At 45.2% G+C, this 23,758-nt stretch overlaps 1 protein-coding gene and 1 long non-coding RNA gene across 2 annotated transcripts; both read right to left on the bottom strand.

Moving 5' to 3' along the window:
- Window positions 1–1,102: 1,102 nt before the first annotated feature.
- Window positions 1,103–18,751, bottom strand: LOC308103830 (fibronectin type III domain-containing protein 7-like; the record flags this gene model as incomplete). The annotated part of the gene is made up of 9 exons (XM_080454007.1): window positions 1,103–1,120; window positions 1,152–1,195; window positions 1,371–1,628; window positions 13,586–13,843; window positions 14,018–14,275; window positions 15,448–15,675; window positions 17,339–17,494; window positions 18,182–18,337; window positions 18,724–18,751. 9 exons carry the CDS (start codon window positions 18,749–18,751, stop codon window positions 1,103–1,105), a joined length of 1,404 nt encoding a protein of 467 aa, XP_080310133.1.
- A 914-nt stretch (window positions 18,752–19,665) lies between these two features.
- Window positions 19,666–20,644, bottom strand: LOC308102689. The gene is made up of 3 exons (XR_013934684.1): window positions 20,450–20,644; window positions 19,871–19,941; window positions 19,666–19,776 (listed from the first exon to the last, which is right to left on the bottom strand). It is a non-coding gene; the product is annotated as an uncharacterized lncRNA (long non-coding RNA).
- Window positions 20,645–23,758: the final 3,114 nt, after the last annotated feature.

Raw genomic sequence — 23,758 nt, 5'->3', positions numbered from 1 at the left:
TGTATTAGTTTACAGTATATGTTCAGGAAGTAAAATAACATCTTAGCAGGGTAAACACACACACAAACAGACACACACACACACACACACACACACACACACACACACACACACACACACACACACACACACACACACACACACACACACACACACACACACACACACACACACACACACACACACGTACAACTTAATTTATCTTTCCTGAAGCTTCCAACATGAGATTCATTAAAGTCACCCATCATGAGCTAAAATGTAATCCATTCATTCCACTTAAATCTTCCTGTAGAAAATAAGACCCAAAAGGACCTAAGCGGAATTAAAGTGTGCTTGGTCTTTGGTGTGTGTATACATAATGTTCTCCATCTCATACCTGAGCTGAATGTAAGGGCCAGAGTCGGGTCACTGGAGCAGTTGCCATTGATAGCCTTAACGTCTACAGCGTAGATGGTGCCACACATGATGCTTGTAAGAGTACAATGGAGTTCAGAGGACAGGCAAGTGGCGTTGCCTTGACTACTTGAGGCAGAAACATAGTACTGTACGGCTCCCTTGTGGCCAGACCAGGACACAACAGCACTGTTGATGATACATTCAGGAGCTATAGAGATGTTGGAAGGAACACATGGCACTACAAAGAGAAGAAAAATTAAAAGTTAAACAAACTTTGGATTAAAACAATAATGTACTGCACTAACATGAAACAATCTAACTGGGCTACAAGATATAAATCATGAAGAACATTTTACATTAACATGATTTGAATCTCAATAAAGTTAATAAGGAGAAATGGGGCAACCTATTTCTTCCTTCCACCCTTTACTCAATGTATGCATTCATCCATAACTAGATTTTTAATCATTCAATTGAATTAAGTTGACTCCCAGAGAGAAAAAACAAATCAGCATTGTGGTGTCTTTGGTGAACATCTCACCTGTTTTCAGATCCACAGCTGAACTTGGTTGACTGTGACAACCTCTGTCAACAGCTACAACAGTGACAGAGTAGTTTTCACCACAGTATAGATCAGTGAAAGAGCAGGAGTTTGCATTGCCTGAATTACAGGTGTGGATGTGTCCATCATGTGCTGTTGCTGTTGCTATGTACATGTCTGCTCCTATGTCAGGGGACCAGGACACTGTATTAACCCCGCATAATGTAGAAACAGAAACATTACTGGGTGGGCAAGGACCTGGAGACATAAGAGGGAAGAAGTGGAGAAAAATTAAGTTTATTCTCTTTGACGCTTCGTTGAACTGAACACATAAAAGTATGTGGAGACTATTTTAATATAGAATTTGTCTGTAGGAGATTATTCAGATTAGTACATAGTTTTTTAGATTTTAAGTCTTGTTGCTGCTCTGTACCTGCAATGAACTGATAAGGAAAGCTGGGATTCCCAGCACATGAGTCAGCATATGGTGTCACTGTGATGGTAAAGGTCTGGCCACAGTGCATGTTGGGTATCTGACAGCTGGTACTGTTGGTGTAGCAGTAATATATGTGTCCATCCTGGCCCACCGCTGTCACATTGTAAGCTGTGGCACTGGGGCTTCCCACCCAGGTCACATGGGTTGAGTTGGGACACACCAGACTGGCAGTAACGTTATATGGGGCACACAGGGCTGGGAAGAGAAAGAAAAAAAGAGTAAGAAAGTGAATGAGGATCATCTTTATTGTCACATCACAGGTTCACAGGTGTAAACAGTGAGTGAAATTTGTTTTTGTGCAAGCTCCTTCGTTTTTGTTGTTTTCAGGAAGAGATCAAGTGAAAAAGATAAAGAAGATGGAGAGCAAGGTGAGAAAGAAAGAAAAACAGAGAAACATGTCAAGGATATGCAAAAAAAGAAGAAGATATTTACATATATGTAGCATAATCCAGCTGGTACAGTATGTACATAAGGTTAGACATAAGGTCCATATGGTTAAACACAAAGGTGGTAGCACGTTGGTAGGTCAACGCATAGCAGCAGGTAAGAGATTAGACATTAAGGTGCGAATGTGTGGATAATTAGGATAAATGTTTACTGGACGGTTGCAAGATATAAAGAAATTACGTGCTTGTTGGATCTTGCTATGGAGATAACATGCAATAAAATAAAGACTTATTTTAAATGTACAATTCCAATGAGTTTGTACATTTTACTCTGTACGAGGTGAACATTATTTCAAGTGATGCATGTGCCGTGACCATAAATCTATTATATTGTCTTCATTTCCTTTGTTGCTATTCTTTTTTTCATTACTTTTTTGTTATTGTTCAGAAACTGTATATTGTTGCATCATCATTTAGTTTTTTACTTTTAGCACTATTATGTTTGACCTTATTCCCCTTATACAAAATGTATTAGTTTACAGTATATGTTCAGGAAGTAAAATAACATCTTAGCATGGTACACACACACACACACACACACACACACACACACACACACACACACACACACACACACACACACACACACACACACACACACACACACGTACACACACACACACACGTACAACTTAAATTATCTTTCCTGAAGCTTCCAACATGAGATTCATTAAAGTCACCCATCATGAGTGATAGAGTTATTTGATCTCTTATCTGAATTATCATAATGTGTCTAGGGTCCATTAACCTGGTTAAAAGGTCCTATTAATAATGGTCTCATACGGGCCTGTACTTTGTCATGGTAAAAGTACTCTGTAACTCCCAGTCTCTCTGTCTGCAAGCCAAGGTCAAACTCATGCAGGCTTTCTCTGCTATCTATTGTTTTGGGAGCACGGTATCTGGATGTTCTCTTTTCTACAGCTGTCTCCCTTAGTGTCACCAAATCTCCACTGACCAGTGTGACAGGTCAGAGCAGTCAGATGTCAAACGTTGATCCAGACATGGGGACGCTGTTGTCCAGAGATAAACTGTCACACCATCATCCTCTATCATCATCTACCATCATCAGACGACGACGTAACCATCGCTCTCATCCAATCCGAGAAGTCCACCTTCGCCCGGAACCTCATCGATGTCACATCCTATGATGTCATATGTTTATGTTACTGGACAATGTTAAAAGCTACTGCTTTCTCTGTTACACTACAGAGAGACGCGACCGATGATGCGGAACCATGATACTGTAACCTTCTACTTTCTCTCTGATCTGAATACAATGTTTCGTTATACCCTTGGCTGCCTGGTCTGGTTTCTTCCTTATTGCCTCCGTTATACAAGTATGTGGTACTTGGTGTGGGTCATAAGGTGAAATCAACTCCATCAATTGGTCCTTCGAGCCGGATATGATTGAAATATGGTAGACGGGGGGAACTGAGAACTGTACAATCAGACTCTCTTCCCCCGGCAGACCATGTTTTAATACGTATTGTGGAGTTTCACTAGGAAACCACCCGACAGGTAGGCACCTCACCAGGGAGAAACAGTGGGAGAGAGACAGAGAGAGACCTGACAGACAGCACCACAGCCTAGGCCACGTCATTGAGGGGCGGTACCTACCTCTCCTCATCATGAATCAGCCCCAACTCAGCGCACCTGTGATGACTGGCTAGGTGTGGCACCCCAAGCTACAAACACAAACGCTCTCTCTCACTCTCCACTGGCTCTCCTGGTGAATGGACAGGTGCTCGGGCGGTAAGTGAGAAACTCCACTATTTTCCCTTTACAATGTAACATTGACAGTGAAATTGAAAACTAAAAGAATGTCTCTTTTACTTTATAGGCAACCTGCGGAACATACTGAAATGCATGGATTGTGAAATGTATATGGAAACCCCAACCCTGGGAAGAACCTGTGTTACATGTTGAGTTCTTATTATTTAAAGTTTGGAAAAGAAAAAAACATAAACAATGCTCTCTGAGCCAAACCGTCAATAAATGCCCTTTATTGGGTTTGTACCCTGCCTATCTGTGTCTTGGCCTTGATCAGTGTCCCACAAATGGTGGAGAATACGGGTACACTGATCTACGTCAAGAACCCACAGCATGGAGCACGCGTCCGCTTTGACGGCGCTACTGAAAAGCCAAACTGACTTGCAGACAGCGGTACAAAAATTGATTGATAGGATCTCACGAGATGTTTCGGTTACTCGCGCACCACGGGAGGTGCTCACTAAATTATCACCTGACGATGATATAGAAGCATACTTGGAGGTGTTTGAGCGCACCGCGGCCAGAGAGAGATGGCCGACGGCAGAATGGGGCTCGCTCTTGGCACCGTTTCTCACAGGTGAAGCGCAGCGGGTCTGTCGGGACCTAACCTTGGCAGACGCTAGAGACTATCGTAAGCTGAAGGAAGCGATATTGGCCAGCCAGGGCTACAGCCTGCCCGCCAGAGCGCAGCGGTTCCACCACTGGTCCTACCAGGCGGCCCAGCCACCTCGGCCCCAAGTAGCCAACCTATTACGCATGACGCACAGCTGGCTGACGAGCGGAGGAGAGCCCCCCATGATTGACAGAATCGTAATAGATAGATGCATACGTTCCTTGCCGCCCGACGCCCGCAGATACGCCTCGCAGGTGAGCCCGAGCTCCCTGGAAGCACTAGTAGCCCTCTTAGAAAATCACCAAGTCAGCGTGGAGATGATGAAGTCCACCCGGGCCGACGCACCAAAAGCACCGGCCGAGGAGAAACCCGGCCGTGACCGGCGAAGGACCCAGCAGCCGAACCCGTCCTCCAACCGCACCGACGCGGCCGTCGCAGAGGGCCCCGGTCGGGGCGCACAGCAGCGGCGCTGCTATGTGTGTGGCCAGGCCGACCATATCTCCTGGTCCTGCCCCGACCGAGACCGCGACGCCTCGATGGGGACCGCTGCCAGCTCTGACGCAGCCCGACCGTGCCTGCACACCGGGACGACACCTCGCCGCCACGCTCGCCTGCCGGTGAAGATAGACGGTGCCGACGCCCATGCGCTCTTGGACTCGGGGAGCGCTGTCACGCTGGTCCGCGCCGACCTGGCGGGCGCGCTCTCCACCACCACGGTGCCAGTATCCTGCGTGCACGGCGATGTCCGCCATTATCCGGTGACGCAGCTCCGGGTCCAGACTCCACGGGGTGACGCCGTGGTACCAGCCGGAGTGGTGCCAAACCTGCCCGTGCCACTGCTGATCGGAGTGGACTGCGTTCTCTTCGACCGATATTGGAAACCGGGCCTACAGAAGAAACCGCCACGTCGCCGGCGCCGCCGCGCTGCGCACAGCGGACCCCCAGCTCCACTACACGCCTGCCCGGCGTTTCGCCCCACCTCTCCCGGCTCCGAGAGTGGCACCTCTCCAGAAGAGGCCCCACACACCGCAGCGGCGGAGGAAGAGGAGGCGAGTGCAGCAGAGGAGGAGGTCCAGTCTCCGCCAGGCCGCGACGCCTCAACTGCGGCGAGTGATCCGTTCTCCGAGTTCCCCAGACCTGAGATGTCCGAAGCCCCGAGGGGGGGGGGAATTCGCCACCGCACAGTGGGTCGATCCCACGTTGGACATGGCGCGCCAGAACGTGGCCGCCATCGACGGGAAGAAATGTGACGGGGTGAGTACGCTGAATCCCCCGTACTTTCTTGTAAATAATGGACTGTTGTATAGAGGGGTGATAGACAAGGGGGGGGAAACGATAGAACAGTTGCTTGTACCTAAAACTCATGTGTCACGAGTCCTGTACCTAGCACACACGCACCAGTTGGGGGCCCACCTGGGAGTAAAAAAGACATACGAGCGCATTCTGGCCCGCTTCTACTGGCCCGGTGTTAAACGAGCAGTAGAAGAGTTTTGCAAGGGCTGCCCGGAGTGTCAGAAAACTGCCCCCCGACCCACGTTTCATAACCCACTGGTCCCGCTGCCCATCATCAACACACCGTTCTCACGGCTCGCCATGGACATCGTGGGACCACTCCCGAAGTCTGGCCGGGGCCACCGCTACATTCTGGTAATACTTGACTATGCTACTCGTTATCCAGAGGCTATTCCCCTACGGACTGCCTCGGCCAAAGCAGTGGCCCACGAACTAATGATGATGTTTAGCCGGGTGGGAATAGCTGAAGAGGTCCTCACTGACCAAGGCACATGTTTCATGTCTAGAGTAATGACACTACTGTACAAATGGCTGAAAGTGAAACGTATACGCACCTCTGTCTATCACCCACAAACGGATGGTCTCGTGGAGAGATTCAACCAGACACTTAAAAAAATGTTAAAAAAACTAACTGACGTCGACGGGAAAGACTGGGACCAGTTGATCCCGTTTGTATTATTTTCCATCAGGGAGGTGCCGCAGGCGTCCACGGGGTTCTCGCCTTTCGAACTTGTGTATGGCCGGAGACCCCGTGGACTGTTGGACATCGCCAAGGAGACCTGGGAGAGCCAACCCTCTCCCCACCGCAGCGTTGTGACCACATCGAGCGCCTCCAGGCCCGGGCCAAGGCGATCTGGCCGTTAGTCCGGGAGCATATGGAGCAGGCACAGCGGGACCAGGCGCGCACGTATAACCGCGGCGCCACGCTCCGCGAGTTCCAGGTGGGGGAGAAAGTGTTGGTCCTCGTCCCAAGCAGTGAATGCAAATTCCTGGCGAAATGGCAGGGACCCTACGAAGTGACAGAGAAGATGGGGCCCGTCGACTACAGAGTGTGCCAGCCCGGCCGGAGGAAGGGTCACCAAATCTATCACGTAAACATCCTGAAGAAGTGGAACGACGCGCCGCCGCTGATCCTGCCCGCCCTGCTCGCCGTAGCCGCCCCGCCGAGCCTGCCCCCGGCGCCCCTCGGAGAGGACCTCTCCCCCGCACAGACCCAGGACCTCAAGGAGCTGCTGGGACGGAGCCGTGACGTCTTCTCCGACGTACCAGGGCGGACGAACGCCATACGTCACGACATACGCACCACGGCGGGGAAAGTGGTGCGCCTACGGCCCTACCGTATCCCCGAAGCCAGACGGGTGGCGATTAAAGAGGAAGTGACCAAGATGTTGGAGCTCGGCGTCATCGAGGAGTCGTACAGCCCCTGGTCCAGTCCCATCGTCATAGTACCCAAGCCGGACGGTTCACTGAGATTCTGCAATGACTTTCGAAAATTGAATGAGGTATCCACGTTCGACGCCTACCCGATGCCCCGCGTCGACGAGCTCATCGAGCGCCTCGGCCCGGCCCGGTTCGTCAGCACCCTCGACCTGACCAAGGGATATTGGCAGGTGCCACTGACGGACCGGGCCAAAGCGAAGACAGCCTTCTCCACGCCTGAGGGGCTCTACCAGTACACGGTGCTGCCGTTTGGGGTGCACGGGGCCCCGGCCACGTTCCAGCGGCTAATGGACCGGGTGCTGCGGCCACATCGCGCCTACGCAGCAGCCTACCTGGACGACATCGTCATCCACAGCAGTGACTGGGCTCGCCACCTACAGCACCTGGACGCGGTACTGGACGCCCTCAGACGCGCCGGGCTGACCACCAACGCCAAGAAGTGCCGCCTCGGCCTGACGGAGACCGACTACCTCGGCTACACGATTGGCAGGGGCTGCGTGAAACCACAGACGCGCAAAGTGGAGCGCGTCCGGGACTGGCCCCGTCCCGTCACAAAAAAACAAGTAAAGTCATTCCTTGGCTTAATTTCGTATTATCAAAAGTTTATTAAAAATTATTCTACTGTTGCAGCCCCACTATATGAGCTAACACGACAGAAGCTGCCACACCACGTCTCCTGGACGTCCGAAACAGAGCTGGCGTTTCAGCAGCTGAAGAGCGCACTCTGTGAGGAGCCGGTGCTGAAGGCCCCCGACTTCAGCCAGCCGTTCCTCCTCCACACGGACGCGTCCGGCACCGGACTTGGCGCCGTCCTCGCCCAGGTCATTGATGGCGAGGAGCACCCGGTGACGTATGTGAGCAGAAAACTATTAGACCACGAGAAAAACTATGCAACAGTGGAAAAAGAGTGTCTGGCGGTGAAGTGGGCCATACACCACCTCCGCTATTATCTTTGGGGCCGCACTTTCACTCTCATTACAGATCATGCACCTCTAAAATGGATGGCGACCAATAAGGACCGGAATGCCAGGGTGACGCGCTGGTTCCTAGAGCTGCAGGACTATAATTTCAGAGTGGAGCACCGGCCCGGGAAGGACATCCCGCACGCGGACGCACTGTCCCGGATGTATGAAGAGGAGGAAAATGAAGCCCCCGGCCCAGGCGGTGGGCTTAGGGGGGGGATATGTGGAGTTTCACTAGGAAACCGCCCGACAGGTAGGCACCTCACCAGGGAGAAACAGTGGGAGAGAGACAGAGAGAGACCTGACAGACAGCACCACAGCCTAGGCCACGTCATTGAGGGGCGGTACCTACCTCTCCTCATCATGAATCAGCCCCAACTCAGCGCACCTGTGATGACTGGCTAGGTGTGGCACCCCAAGCTACAAACACAAACGCTCTCTCTCACTCTCCACTGGCTCTCCTGGTGAATGGACAGGTGCTCGGGCGGTAAGTGAGAAACTCCACTATTTTCCCTTTACAATGTAACATTGACAGTGAAATTGAAAACTAAAAGAATGTCTCTTTTACTTTATAGGCAACCTGCGGAACATACTGAAATGCATGGATTGTGAAATGTATATGGAAACCCCAACCCTGGGAAGAACCTGTGTTACATGTTGAGTTCTTATTATTTAAAGTTTGGAAAAGAAAAAACCATAAACAATGCTCTCTGAGCCAAACCGTCAATAAATGCCCTTTATTGGGTTTGTACCCTGCCTATCTGTGTCTTGGCCTTGATCAGTGTCCCACAGTATCAAACGAACCAGCCTTGGGTGTAACGACTTATCACTTCTATTCAGATGAAGGTTAACTTTGAACAGTATCACAATTTTTTTTGTTTTGGACCCGGACGCGATCGCTGGACCTTTGGACTGGACCCTCGACATGGTCCAGCCATCGGGGTCGGGATCCCTGAACCAACATCAGATTTGATGAGTATATATTTTTATTTGTATTGTACCATGGTCCAGTGATTGGGACCTCCATGTAACTTATCCCTGCCTTGATCTGATGAGTATACCTTTTTTCTTTATTGTCTTTACCGAACCATTTGTCTCATAATTATCAGCCTGTTTGTAAATTACTGTTTAACACAACTCCGCTAGGGAGTGAGTCAAGTAAAAATGTTTTATCACCTTTTATCCCTGGGAGAACATTCCTGAATGTCTCATAAATTCTCTTATCTACCTGGGTCATTATATAGTTTGTCTTTGTCTCTGTATATGTTTATGAGACCACCGGAGACACCCCGACGTTTTTTTACACTGATGTTTGACTATCAGCTGTTACTATCAGTTATTTGTCTTTATTTATATATATATTTATGTCAAGGCCTCTAGAATAACCCACGATTCAACTTGGGTGTTCGAGCAATGCATGGCTATATATATATAAATATATGGATTTATTTTGTTGTACCTCGAAATACCACTTTTTCACGCTTTGGTTTTCGGTGCGGGTGAATTTATCTAATATTAGTTTTACACTAGGTGGGGGGTTTGTCTGTGTGCCTGCATGAATATATCCTTACAATTGTCATAATGTACTAATTTTCCTTCTATACTGATATTTGACCTAAGATTAACCCCAGCCCTCCTTTTACACTGCCTATTGGCTGTATTTGGGTTAATGTTACGAATCGGGTCTCATATCAGCTCACATGATTAAAGTACTCCAGTGTTGCTTTATCTATCCTGGCTACATGTAGGTCTTAGCCCTGCTGCAGTATTATATTATTCAAGATATGCAGCTGTATTTCGATGTTAGTACCACCCTTGCTCTTCCCATCAGTGACACATTTGTGCCGGTACAAAAACATTAAACAGACAGCTGCATAACGGACATTGCTATATTTGAATGTCCAAGGCAATTGCCAGGTTGTCTGCCCTTTTAATTCAGAAACTTCTGTGAAGTTTGTGTTTTACTTACTTGTCAGTACATTTTTTATATATGTTTGTTTTATTTTGACCACTGTAGTTAAATCATCCATCCATTTAATATATTAAGCTTTAACAATAGGTTTTAAATCCCTTATCCAATACAGCCTCTCACTTCTCCTGTGTCTTATCTGTTTACATTCTCTTGTTGGAGCTGTTCTCATAACAAAGTAGGCTCTGGCTCACAGAAGAATACATTCACACTATAATGTTATACTATGAAGGCTTGTTTTAAAAGTTTAAAATATATATATTTTAACTCTGTTCTAAATTCTTTGAACCATCAGTATAATTATTTTTGCCTTAATAATACATTTTAATTTCTTTTAAATATTTTGAATATAATTTAAAATAATAAGTAAACCAATCAGGTTAAAATCTTTTTAATTCCAAAATTAGTTTGTTGCTGAAAGATAACTATGTTCGGTATGTTTGTATGTCTGTGTATATTAATGAACGATTTCTCTCTCTATCTCTCTCTCTCTCTCTCTCTCTCTCTCTCTCTCTATGGGTCCGCAAGCTGTCGTCTGCGGTGTGAGTGCGAGGGAGTGGGGGAGCGTATACAGGAGTGAAAGTTTCTCTGTTTATCTTTTTCTCCCTTCTGCTATCTATGTATGAGCGATTTTGATATGCATGCGTGAATGTTTGAATGTGTGTCTGTCTCGCTCGTTCTATAACCATTTTAGTCCAAATTTCATTAATTCCCCTGTCAGTTAGAACAAAGTAAAACTTCCAAGGATCTGTCAGTGACAAATCATTAATTTAGCGTCATCAGCTCATCCAAAATGATCGCTCTGGTCTCTTAAAACTCAATTTCCCATAATTCCTTCTGGTCTGAGACTCCATTCCTTCAGCAGGAAGTGTTAGCTTTGTGCTATGTTAGACACGGTTCCATGGCAACATGATCCTACCTGGTAATAGATCTTTTAAATTAACCCTAATAAGATACAATTTGTTCTATATCAATATTGGGAAACATTAACTATAATATTAAGTTTATTATAAAGTCATTTTGATTTATTTTTAAAAGATTTGAAAATATTTTATCATTTTAACTTAAGATTTTTTGTGAGCTTGTAGATTTGCGATTTTTCTGTACTTATCTCATTTCAATATACTCTTCAGAACAAAGATGTTTATTCCTTATTTTTCATTGTTATATTTTAATTTTAAAAGTTTTAATTATAACTTTTAATTTTTTATTTTTTTTCATCCCCTTTCTCATCAACAAATCATCTGACACACAATATATTATAGATATATGGGTGTCAAATAGAGGGGAGTTTGATGATTTTGATTTAAATATGATTTAATGTTTAATTACTGTGTTTTGTGTTTGTTTCATTTTAGAACGAAAATGTAAGCCACCCCATTAAATCCAATCCCTGGACAACAGTCACAATACCTGCTAATTGTACATACAATTGTACATACAGGGCTAAACTTTAATTTCATATTTGGTTACAAATTGTTTTACACTGTGTTTCATACTACAGTCAACTGTAGGCTACTGGCATGCCGAACAGTAAATTTGATTTCCATTCTGTCTTACAGATTTCAACTTGTGTCTTGGATAGACAGATGTTTGATGCCCACATGCCTACATGCAATCAGGAAGTATTTCTTGAGTTTTAAGACGATATCACGTACGTTTTTTCCCAAAATAAAGTGTAAAGTGATGTACAAATTTAAATAGGGTTCAGAAGTGTCCCGTTCCATTTTAAATACTTGTATCTTGATAAGAGCACATGGACCGCAGCTCCACAACGAGGAAGGTAACTTTTCTATTTCTGAACGTGTTCAGAATCTTTGACCAGAGACGTAGGTTTCTTGTCAAATTTCAATATGAAAGCTTGCAGACTAGTCAGTTGTCCCTCCCTCTCAATCTCTCTGCTGCCATGGGTCATTAAACTGTGCTAAAATTGTCTGTCTTACAGTTAAACAAAACATGTTGAAAAGGTTTGCTTGGGACGGAGACATTAGCTGAGATTTTTTTGAATTATAATAAAGTTATTTGCAAAGATGCAAAGGGAAAACTTTGTTGTGTGGAGTGTCTTCGAAATTCATGAACTATAAACCCTGTTTTGCTTCCTATTTGAATACATTAATAAATTATACAGTCCTTTTGAAGAAGTATAAATGTGTATGTTATCTAACCATTTATTTTTGCCCTCAAGTCATTTCAATCTTTGCCTGTCTGATTTGATTTTGAATGTCACAAGGTACAATCAGCTTGACCTTTGACCCTATCCAAATCATGATAAGATGTAGGCTTGATAGAGTTATTTGATCTCTTATCTGAATTATCATAATGTGTCTAGGGTCCATTAACCTGGTTAAAAGGTCCTATTAATAATGGTCTCATACGGGCCTGTACTTTGTCATGGTAAAAGTACTCTGTAACTCCCAGTCTCTCTGTCTGCAAGCCAAGGTCAAACTCATGCAGGCTTTCTCTGCTATCTATTGTTTTGGGAGCACGGTATCTGGATGTTCTCTTTTCTACAGCTGTCTCCCTTAGTGTCACCAAATCTCCACTGACCAGTGTGACAGGTCAGAGCAGTCAGATGTCAAACGTTGATCCAGACATGGGGACGCTGTTGTCCAGAGATAAACTGTCACACCATCATCCTCTATCATCATCTACCATCATCAGACGACGACGTAACCATCGCTCTCATCCAATCCGAGAAGTCCACCTTCGCCCGGAACCTCATCGATGTCACATCCTATGATGTCATATGTTTATGTTACTGGACAATGTTAAAAGCTACTGCTTTCTCTGTTACACTACAGAGAGACGCGACCGATGATGCGGAACCATGATACTGTAACCTTCTACTTTCTTTCTGATCTGAATACAAACATGTTTCGTTATACCCTTGGCTGCCTGGTCTGGTTTCTTCCTTATTGCCTCCAAGTATGTGGTACTTGGTGTGGGTCATAAGGTGAAATCAACTCCATCAATGAGCTAAAATGTAATCCATTCATTCCACTTAAATCTTCCTGTAGAAAATAAGACCCAAAAGGTCCTAAGCGGAATTAAAGTGTGCTTGGTCTTTGGTGTGTGTATACATAATGTTCTCCATCTCATACCTGAGCTGAATGTAAGGGCCAGAGTCGGGTCACTGGAGCAGTTGCCATTGATAGCCTTAACGTCTACAGCGTAGATGGTGCCACACATGATGCTTGTAAGAGTACAATGGAGTTCAGAGGACAGGCAAGTGGCGTTGCCTTGACTACTTGAGGCAGAAACATAGTACTGTACGGCTCCCTTGTGGCCAGACCAGGACACAACAGCACTGTTGATGATACATTCAGGAGCTATAGAGATGTTGGAAGGAACACATGGCACTACAAAGAGAAGAAAAATAAAAAGTTAAACAAACTTTGGATTAAAACAATAATGTACTGCACTAACATGAAACAATCTAGCTGGGCTACAAGATATAAATCATGAAGAACATTTTACATTAACATGATTTGAATCTCAAAGTTAATAAGGAGAAATGGGGCAACCTATTTCTTCCTTCCACCCTTTACTCAATGTATGCATTCATCCTTAACTAGATTTTTAATCATTCAATTGAATTAAGTTGACTCCCAGAGAAAAAAAACAAATTAGCATTGTGGTGTCTTTGGTGAACATCTCACCTGTTTTCAGATCCACAGCTGAACTTGGTTGACTGTGACAACCTCTGTCAACAGCTACAACAGTGACAGAGTAGTTTTCACCACAGTATAGATCAGTGAAAGAGCAGGAGTTTGCATTGCTTGAGTTACAGGTGTGGATGTGTCCATCATGTGTTGTTGCTGTTGCTATGTACATGTCTGCTCCTGTGTCAGGGGACCAGGACACTGTATTAACCCCGCATAATGTAGAAACAGAAACATTACTGGGTGGGCAAGGACCTGGAGACATAAGAGGGAAGAAGTGGAGAAAAATAAAGTTTATTCTCTTTGATGCTTCGTTGAACTGAACACATAAAAGTATGTGGAGACTATTTTAATATAGAATTTGTCTGTAGGAGATTATTCAGATTAGTATATAGTTTTTAAAATGTAAGCCTTTTTGCTGCTCTGTACCTGCAATGAACTGATAAGGAAAGCTGGGATTCCCAGCACATGAGTCAGCATATGGTGTCACTGTGATGGTAAAGGTCTGGCCACAGTGCATGTTGGGTATCTGACAGCTGGTACTGTTGGTGTAGCAGTAATATATGTGTCCATCCTGGCCCACCGCTGTCACATTGTAAGCTGTGGCACTGGGGCTTCCCACCCAGGTCACATGGGTTGAGTTGGGACACACCAGACTGGCAGTAACGTTATATGGGGCACACAGGGCTGGGAAGAGAAAGAAAAAAGAGTAAGAAAGTGAATGAGGATCATCTTTATTGTCACATCACAGGTTTACAGGTGTAAAAAGTGAGTGAAATTTGTTTTTGTGCAAGCTCCTTCGTTTTTGTTGTTTTCAGGAAGAGATCAAGTGAAAAAGATAAAGAAGATGGAGAGCAAGGTGAGAAAGAAAGAAAAACAGAGAAACATGTCAAGGATATGCAAAAAAAGAAGAAGATATTTACATATATGTAGCATAATCCAGCTGGTACAGTATGTACATAAGGTTAGACATAAGGTCCATATGGTTAAACACAAAGGTAGCACGTTGGTAGGTCCACGCATAGCAGCAGGTATGAGATTAGACATTAAGGTGCGAATGTGTGGATAAATAGGATAAATGTTTACTGGACGGCTGCAAGATATAAAGAAATGATGTGCTTGTTGGATCTTGCTATGGAGATAACATGCAATAAAATAAAGACTTATGTTAAATGTACAATTCCAATGAGTTTGTACATTTTACTCTGTACTACGAGGTGAACATTATTTCAAGTGATGCATGTGCCGTGACCATAAATCTATTATATTGTCTTCATTTCCTTTGTTGCTATTCTTTTTTTCATAACTTTTTTGTTATTGTTCATGAACTGTATATTGTTGCATCATCATTTAGTTTTTTACTTTTAGCACTATTATGTTTGACCTTATTCCCCTTATACAAAATGTATTAGTTTACAGTATATGTTCAGGAAGTAAAATAACATCTTAGCAGGGTAAACACACACACATAGACACACACAACACACACACACACACACACACACACACACACACACACACACACACACACACACACACACACACACACACACACAGACACAGACACAAACAGACACAAACAGACACACACACACACACACACACACACACACACACACACACACACACACACACACACACACACACACACACGTACAAACACACACACGTACAACTTAAATTATCTTTCCTGAAGCTTCCAACATGAGATTCATTAAAGTCACCCATCATGAGCTAAAATGTAATCCATTCATTCCACTTAAATCTTCCTGTAGAAAATAAGACCCAAAAGGTCCTAAGCGGAATTAAAGTGTGCTTGGTCTTTGGTGTGTGTATACATAATGTTCTCCATCTCATACCTGAGCTGAATGTAAGGGCCAGAGTCGGGTCACTGGAGCAGTTGCCATTGATAGCCTTAACGTCTACAGCGTAGATGGTGCCACACATGATGCTTGTAAGAGTACAATGGAGTTCAGAGGACAGGCAAGTGGCGTTGCCTTGACTACTTGAGGCAGAAACATAGTACTGTACGGCTCCCTTGTGGCCAGACCAGGACACAACAGCACTGTTGATGATACATTCAGGAGCTATAGAGATGTTGGAAGGAACACATGGCACTACAAAGAGAAGAAAAATTAAAAGTTAAACAAACTTTGGATTAAAACAATAATGTACTGCACTAACATGAAACAATCTAACTGGGCTACAAGATATAAATCATGAAGAACATTTTACATTAACATGATTCGAATCTCAATAAAGTTAATAAGGAGAAATGGGGCAACCTATTTCTTCCTTCCACCCTTTACTCAATGTATGCATTCATCCATAACTAGATTTTTAATCATTCAATTGAATTAAGTTGACTCCCAGAGAGAAAAAACAAATCAGCATTGTGGTGTCTTTGGTGAACATCTCACCTGTTTTCAGATCCACAGCTGAACTTGGTTGACTGTGACAGCCTCTGTCAACAGCTACAACAGTGACAGAGTAGTTTTCACCACAGTATAGATCAGTGAAAGAGCAGGAGTTTGCATTGCCTGAATTACAGGTGTGGATGTGTCCATCATGTGCTGTTGCTGTTGCTATGTACATGTCTGCTCCTGTGTCAGGGGACCAGGACAATGTATTAACCCCGCATAATGTAGAAACAGAAACATTACTGGGTGGGCAAGGACCTGGAGACATAAGAGGGAAGAAGTGGAGAAAAATAAAGTTTATTCTCTTTGACGCTTCGTTGAACTGAACACATAAAAGTATGTGGAGACTATTTTAATATAGAATTTGTCTGTAGGAGATTAATCAGATTAGTACATAGTTTTTAGATTTTAAGTCTTGTTGCTGCTCTGTACCTGCAATGAACTGATAAGGAAAGCTGGGATTCCCAGCACATGAGTCAGCATATGGTGTCACTGTGATGGTAAAGGTCTGGCCACAGTGCATGTTGGGTATCTGACAGCTGGTACTGTTGGTGTAGCAGTAATATATGTGTCCATCCTGGCCCACCGCTGTCACATTGTAAGCTGTGGCACTGGGGCTTCCCACCCAGGTCACATGGGTTGAGTTGGGACACACTAGACTGGCAGTAACATTGTCTGGGGGCCTGGCACATGGGGCTTGGAAGAGAAAAAAGTAGGTGTTGATATTGAGGATAAATGTTTGCTGCATGATATGAAGAAAACATGCAATGTGTGATAAGTTTGTTGGGTGTTGCTATGGCGATAAGATAGAATAAAAAATAATATTTAATATACAATTGCAATGTGTCTCTGATTGTATTGGAAGCCAATGTTAGCCAATCAGGATGGAATATGAAAAATCGGACAGATCCATGTTGATCACATGACTATAGAAATACAGTGTACTGATTTGCGTGATGTTTGGACAAAAGTATTTTTTTTTAAATGGTTTCGAAAAATTGGCCTCCTGGTGACGCTATAACAGTTCAATTCGGGTAAGAGGTTCGGCGTTGGCATCCAAGGAGTGTGTGTGCACAGTTTCTCAGTGACCGGGCCAACAGTGCCGGAGATTAGCTGCTTGCAGACAGACGGACACACGGACGGACACAAGGACAAATTCACGGACGGATACACGTACGGACGGACGGGGTGCAAAACATAGTCTCGGCCATGCCTTTTGGCCTGGTGGAGACAATTAGAAACGTATCTATCCTTAAAATAAGCTTCAATGTTAATTTCTTTTAACTTGTATTCAAGTTTAATACAATATATTATCATTATATTTTCTTACCTGTTAAGTTCATATTGACTTCTGTGATGTTTATTGAGTCACTGACTCTTATAGGAAGACTAGTGTTGCCCAAGATGTTCTTCAGTTGCTGTAACACTTCAACATCAACAGTGCTGATTTCAACTTCTACTATATAATCATACAGCTGTAGAGGTTCTGTGGGGAAATAGTACAAGATAAAACATTGGATTACGAAAATATTTTCCTGATTCTTTATGAAATGCTTCACATAGAATATTTAGGATCAGAATACTTCAGACTGAAATTTCAACCAAGTTACAATTTAATAATAACAAAAGGAACACAGACAGACAGACAGACAGACAGACAGACAGACAGGTATTGCATAACTGGATGGGACATGCATTTCCAACTTGCATAATTCCTCACTAGCATCGTTCCCAAGTAGGGTGGTGCCTAACAGGCACCGGTTTAGTTTCCTTTAACTTGTCATAAATTGTAAAGTTTTATTGAATATTCTTACCTATTAAAGTTATATTGACTTCTGTGATGTTTATTGAGTCACTAACTCTTATAGGAAAACTGGTGTTGTTCACAATGTCCTTCAGTTGCTCTAACACTTCAACATCAACAGTCCTGATCTCAACTTCAACTACGTATTCACACAGCTGTGGAGGGTCTGTGGGAAATAGTAAAAGATAAATAAAAAAAATTCCTGGTTTAATATGCAATGCTTCAAGCAGAATTATTAGGAACACAATGCTTAAGACTGAAATCTAAATCAAGATTAATATGAAACTTAACTACTGTATCCTTAAATTAATTGAATTGTACTTTCGTTTAACGTGTCATGAATTGTAAAGTTTTATACGATATTCTTACCTGTTAAGGTTATATTGACTTCTGTGATGTTTATAGAGTCACTGACTCGTATAGGAAGACTAGTGTTGTCCACGATGTCCTTCAGTTGATGTAACACTTCAACATCAACAGTGCTGATCTCAACTTCAACTATGTATTCATACAGCTGTGGAAGTTCTGTGGGGAAATAGTGCAAGATAAATCATCGGATTAGAAATGATTGTCCTCATTGCATATGTAATGCTACAGTAAAAGTTACAGTATTGTATATTGATATTGTTTACTTCAACTATGTATTCATCTAGATCAGTCTATCTGTAATATATAGGCCTACTTCTGATTTTGCTCAAATCTATGCGGTAACTTACTCTACCTAATTCAAACATATTTAGAGGTATAAGATGATTATTTCCTTGTTCATGGCTAAATTATAGGCATGTGTTCTACACACCTGACAGATGTTCATATGGCAGGTTGCCGTTAATACAGTCAATGTCTTACCATTCATAGTATTAACGGCACCTTACAGTATTGCCTTACTCCAACACCAATGGACACCTTACCTTTAATATAGTTATTCTCCTCATTCATAGTGGTAGATCAAAATAGTACTCATAGCAACTCTTTCAACTTTGTGTAAGAGATATTGAGTAAAACATCTAAATAATAATAATAACAACAACAACATAACATTCAACGTCAAACATAAAAAATGTCTCAATCCAAATAAAAAATATAGATTGTTAGGCCCTTAATTTCTCTAATTTGTTATTTTACTTTAATAAACATCTTTGTTTTGTTGTCTGTAAAGTATTGTTGAGTACTTACTGGCTGTAGTTGCAGCAGCAGTAGTTGGACCGACGGTAGTTGCAGCAGCAGTAGTTGGACCCACTGTAGTTGTAGCAGCAGTAGTTGGACCGGCTTTAGTTACACCAGCTGTAGTTGGACCGGCTGTAGTTGGACCGGCTGTCGTTGCACCAGCAGTAGTTGGACCGGCTGTAGTTGGACCAACTGTAGTTGCAGCAGCAGTAGTTACACCAGCACTAGTTGGACCGGCTGTTGTTGCACCAGCAGTAGTTGGACCGGCTGTAGTTGGACCAACTGTAGTTGCAGCTGCAGTAGTTGGACCGGCTGTAGTTACAGCAGCAGTAGATAGACCGGCTGTAGTTGGACCAGCACTAGTTGGACCGGCTGTTGTTGCACCAGCAGTAGTTGGACCGGCTGTAGTTGGACCAACTGTAGTTGCAGCTGCAGTAGTTGGACCGGCTGTAGTTACAGCAGCAGTAGATAGACCGGCTGTAGTTGGACCAGCACTAGTTGGACCGGCTGTTGTTGCACCAGCAGTAGTTGGACCGGCTGTAGTTGGACCAACTGTAGTTGCAGCTGCAGTAGTTGGACCGGCTGTAGTTACAGCAGCAGTAGATAGACCGGCTGTAGTTGGACCCACTGTAGTTGCAGCAGTGGTGGCAACGGTTGCACTAACAGTGCCGGATATGACGTTTAGTGAGGTGGAACCACTGCTAATTGCAGTATTCATTGCTGTTTCTACTGTGCTTGTAGAAGGAACTGAGTCTTTTGGGAACACCAGACTCATTTGAGTAACAACTGATCCTGACCTGTAATGTGTGAGAAAGAGAATGTGACTTTTAAATTGCAAATCATTGCTAACTCATAATGGAACGTAAGCAATTGATCAAAACTCTGTCTTACGTGAAACTGTCGACTATAGAGCGTTTGAAAGTTGTAGTGCCACTGCTGCTGCTGCTGTAAATCGTGTTTACCTGAAAGAGAAGAATGTCAATTGGTTAAGCTCAATTGCTGATGGAAATATTGTCCCAACAAGAACATGCTAACCTGCACTGCAATGCTGTGAAGTTTAGTAAAGTTTACCCCCCCCCCCACCCCTTTCTCTTTCATTTATTGTGTTGAACTGATTTTGTTTTTCTTAGAACCCAAAAGAACTTTCAAACTCAAACCGAAGAAATATCCATCCACTGAAAAATGGCCTTAATTCCATGATTTACTTGAAGGACCACAATGGAAACAAGCCATCAGGGCTTTTTGTGTTATGCTTTTAGCATTATTGTACCTGTACCTTTTGCAAACTGCTAATAAATCAATCTATCAATCCAATCAATCAATCAATCAATCAATTAATTAACATCTGACTTAAATTAGATACAGTAAATACATAGTAAAAGCTCCATTCCTGCCTGAATTGCACATTGATAATAAGTTACAATTTAGAATGTTCTTGCTTGAGTACAACGAGCACATCATTTGTCTTACTTGTGAGACCACTGTGGCAGCCAAAGTCTTAAACGCTGTGGTAGATGAGTCGGAGAGATCAGAGCTGAAGGTTTGGTCGAGACTAAACTTAAGAGTTACGGTGTCTTCATCAGCAGTAGGAGCATCTGTCGAGACAGTGGTGGCAGCAACCGTAGCAGTTGCAACTGTGGTGGGAGCGACCGTAACATTTGCAACTGTTGTTGCACCAGCAGTAGTTGGACCGGCTGTAGTTGCACCAGCAGTAGTTGGACCGGCTGTAGTTGGACCCACTGTAGTTGCAGCAGCAGTAGTTGGACGGGCTGTAGTTGGACCCAATGTAGTTGCAGCAGCAATAGTTGAACCGGCTGTAGTTACACCAGCAGTAGTTGGACCGGCTGTAGTTGGACCGGCTGTAGTTGCAGCAGCAGAAGTTGGACCAGCTGTTGTTGGACCCACTGTAGTTGCAGCAGCAGTAGTTGGACCGGCTGTAGTTGCAGCAGCAGTAGTTGGACCAGCTGTTGTTGCACCCGCAGTAGTTGGACCGGCTGTAGTTGCACCAGCAGTAGTTGGACCAGCTGTTGTTGCACCCGCAGTAGTTGGACCGGCTGTAGTTGCACCAGCAGTAGTTGGACCGGCTGTAGTTACACCAGCAGTAGTTGGACCGGCTGTAGTTGCAGCAGCAGTAGTTGGACCGGCTGTAGTTGCACCAGCAGTAGTTGGACCGGCTGTAGTTGGACCCACTGTAGTTGCAGCAGCAGTAGTTGGACCGGCTGTAGTTACACCAGCAGTAGTTGGACCGGCTGTAGTTGCAGCAGCAGTAGTTGGACCAGCTGTTGTTGCACCAGCAGTAGTTGGACCGGCTGTAGTTGCACCAGCAGTAGTTGGACCGGCTGTAGTTGCACCAGCAGTAGTTAGACCGGCTGTAGTTGGACCCAGTGTATTTGCAGCAGCAGTAGTTGGACCGGCTGTAGTTACACCAGCAGTAGTTGGACCGGCTGTAGTTGCAGCAGCAGTAGTTGGACCGGGTGTAGTTGCACCAGCAGTAGTTGGACCGGCTGTAGTTGGACCCACTGTAGTTGCAGCAGCAGTAGTTGGACCGGCTGTAGTTGGACCAACTGTAGTTGCAGCAACAGTAGTTGTACCGGCTGTAGTTACACCAGCAGTAGTTGCACCGGCTGTTGTTGCACCAGCAGTAGTTGGACCGGCTGTAGTTGGACCCACTGTAGTTGCAGCAGCAGTAGTTGGACCGGCTGTAGTTACACCAGCAGTAGTTGCACCAGCAGTAGTTGGACCCACTGTAGTTGCAGCAGCAGTAGTTGGACCGGCTTTAGTTACACCAGCTGTAGTTGGACCGGCTGTAGTTGGACCGGCTGTCGTTGCACCAGCAGTAGTTGGACCGGCTGTAGTTGGACCAACTGTAGTTGCAGCAGCAGTAGTTACACCAGCACTAGTTGGACCGGCTGTTGTTGCACCAGCAGTAGTTGGACCGGCTGTAGTTGGACCGGCTGTCGTTGCACCAGCAGTAGTTGGACCGGCTGTAGTTGGACCAACTGTAGTTGCAGCAGCAGTAGTTACACCAGCACTAGTTGGACCGGCTGTTGTTGCACCAGCAGTAGTTACACCAGCTGTAGTTGGACCGGCTGTAGTTGGACCGGCTGTCGTTGCACCAGCAGTAGTTGGACCGGCTGTAGTTGGACCAACTGTAGTTGCAGCAGCAGTAGTTACACCAGCACTAGTTGGACCGGCTGTTGTTGCACCAGCAGTAGTTGGACCGGCTGTAGTTGGACCAACTGTAGTTGCAGCTGCAGTAGTTGGACCGGCTGTAGTTACAGCAGCAGTAGATTGACCGGCTGTAGTTGGACCAGCAGTAGTTGGACCGGCTTTAGTTGCACCAGCAGTAGTTGGACCGGCTGTAGTTGCACCAGCAGTAGTTGGACCGGCTGTAGTTGGACCGGCTGTAGTTGCACCAGCAGTAGTTGGACCGGCTGTAGTTGCACCAGCAGTAGTTAGACCGGCTGTAGTTGGACCCAGTGTATTTGCAGCAGCAGTAGTTGGACCGGCTGTAGTTACACCAGCAGTAGTTGGACCGGCTGTAGTTGCAGCAGCAGTAGTTGGACCGGGTGTAGTTGCACCAGCAGTAGTTGGACCGGCTGTAGTTGGACCCACTGTAGTTGCAGCAGCAGTAGTTGGACCGGCTGTAGTTGGACCAACTGTAGTTGCAGCAGCAGTAGTTGTACCGGCTGTAGTTACACCAGCAGTAGTTGCACCGGCTGTTGTTGCACCAGCAGTAGTTGGACCGGCTGTAGTTGGACCCACTGTAGTTGCAGCAGCAGTAGTTGGACCGGCTGTAGTTACACCAGCAGTAGTTGCACCAGCAGTAGTTGGACCGACGGTAGTTGCAGCAGCAGTAGTTGGACCCACTGTAGTTGCAGCAGCAGTAGTTGGACCGGCTTTAGTTACACCAGCTGTAGTTGGACCGGCTGTAGTTGGACCGGCTGTCGTTGCACCAGCAGTAGTTGGACCGGCTGTAGTTGGACCAACTGTAGTTGCAGCAGCAGTAGTTACACCTGCACTAGTTGGACCGGCTGTTGTTGCACCAGCAGTAGTTGGACCGGCTGTAGTTGGACCGGCTGTCGTTGCACCAGCAGTAGTTGGACCGGCTGTAGTTGGACCAACTGTAGTTGCAGCAGCAGTAGTTACACCAGCACTAGTTGGACCGGCTGTTGTTGCACCAGCAGTAGATTGACCGGCTGTAGTTGGACCAGCAGTAGTTGGACCGGCTTTAGTTGCACCAGCAGTAGTTGGACCGGCTGTAGTTGGACCGGCTGTAGTTGCAGCAGCAGAAGTTGGACCAGCTGTTGTTGGACCCACTGTAGTTGCAGCAGCAGTAGTTGGACCGGCTGTAGTTGCAGCAGCAGTAGTTGGACCAGCTGTTGTTGCACCCGCAGTAGTTGGACCGGCTGTAGTTGCACCAGCAGTAGTTGGACCAGCTGTTGTTGCACCGGCAGTAGTTGGACCGGCTGTAGTTGCACCAGCAGTAGTTGGACCGGCTGTAGTTACACCAGCAGTAGTTGGACCGGCTGTAGTTGCAGCAGCAGTAGTTGGACCGGCTGTAGTTGCACCAGCAGTAGTTGGACCGGCTGTAGTTGGACCGGCTGTAGTTGCAGCAGCAGAAGTTGGACCAGCTGTTGTTGGACCCACTGTAGTTGCAGCAGCAGTAGTTGGACCGGCTGTAGTTGCAGCAGCAGTAGTTGGACCAGCTGTTGTTGCACCCGCAGTAGTTGGACCGGCTGTAGTTGCACCAGCAGTAGTTGGACCAGCTGTTGTTGC

The sequence above is a fragment of the Gymnoscopelus braueri genome (genome assembly GCF_963280865.1).
Source record: "Gymnoscopelus braueri genome assembly, chromosome: 16".
NCBI classification, from domain to species: domain Eukaryota; kingdom Metazoa; phylum Chordata; class Actinopteri; order Myctophiformes; family Myctophidae; genus Gymnoscopelus; species Gymnoscopelus braueri.
This window is presented reverse-complemented; position numbering and strand designations above follow the sequence as displayed.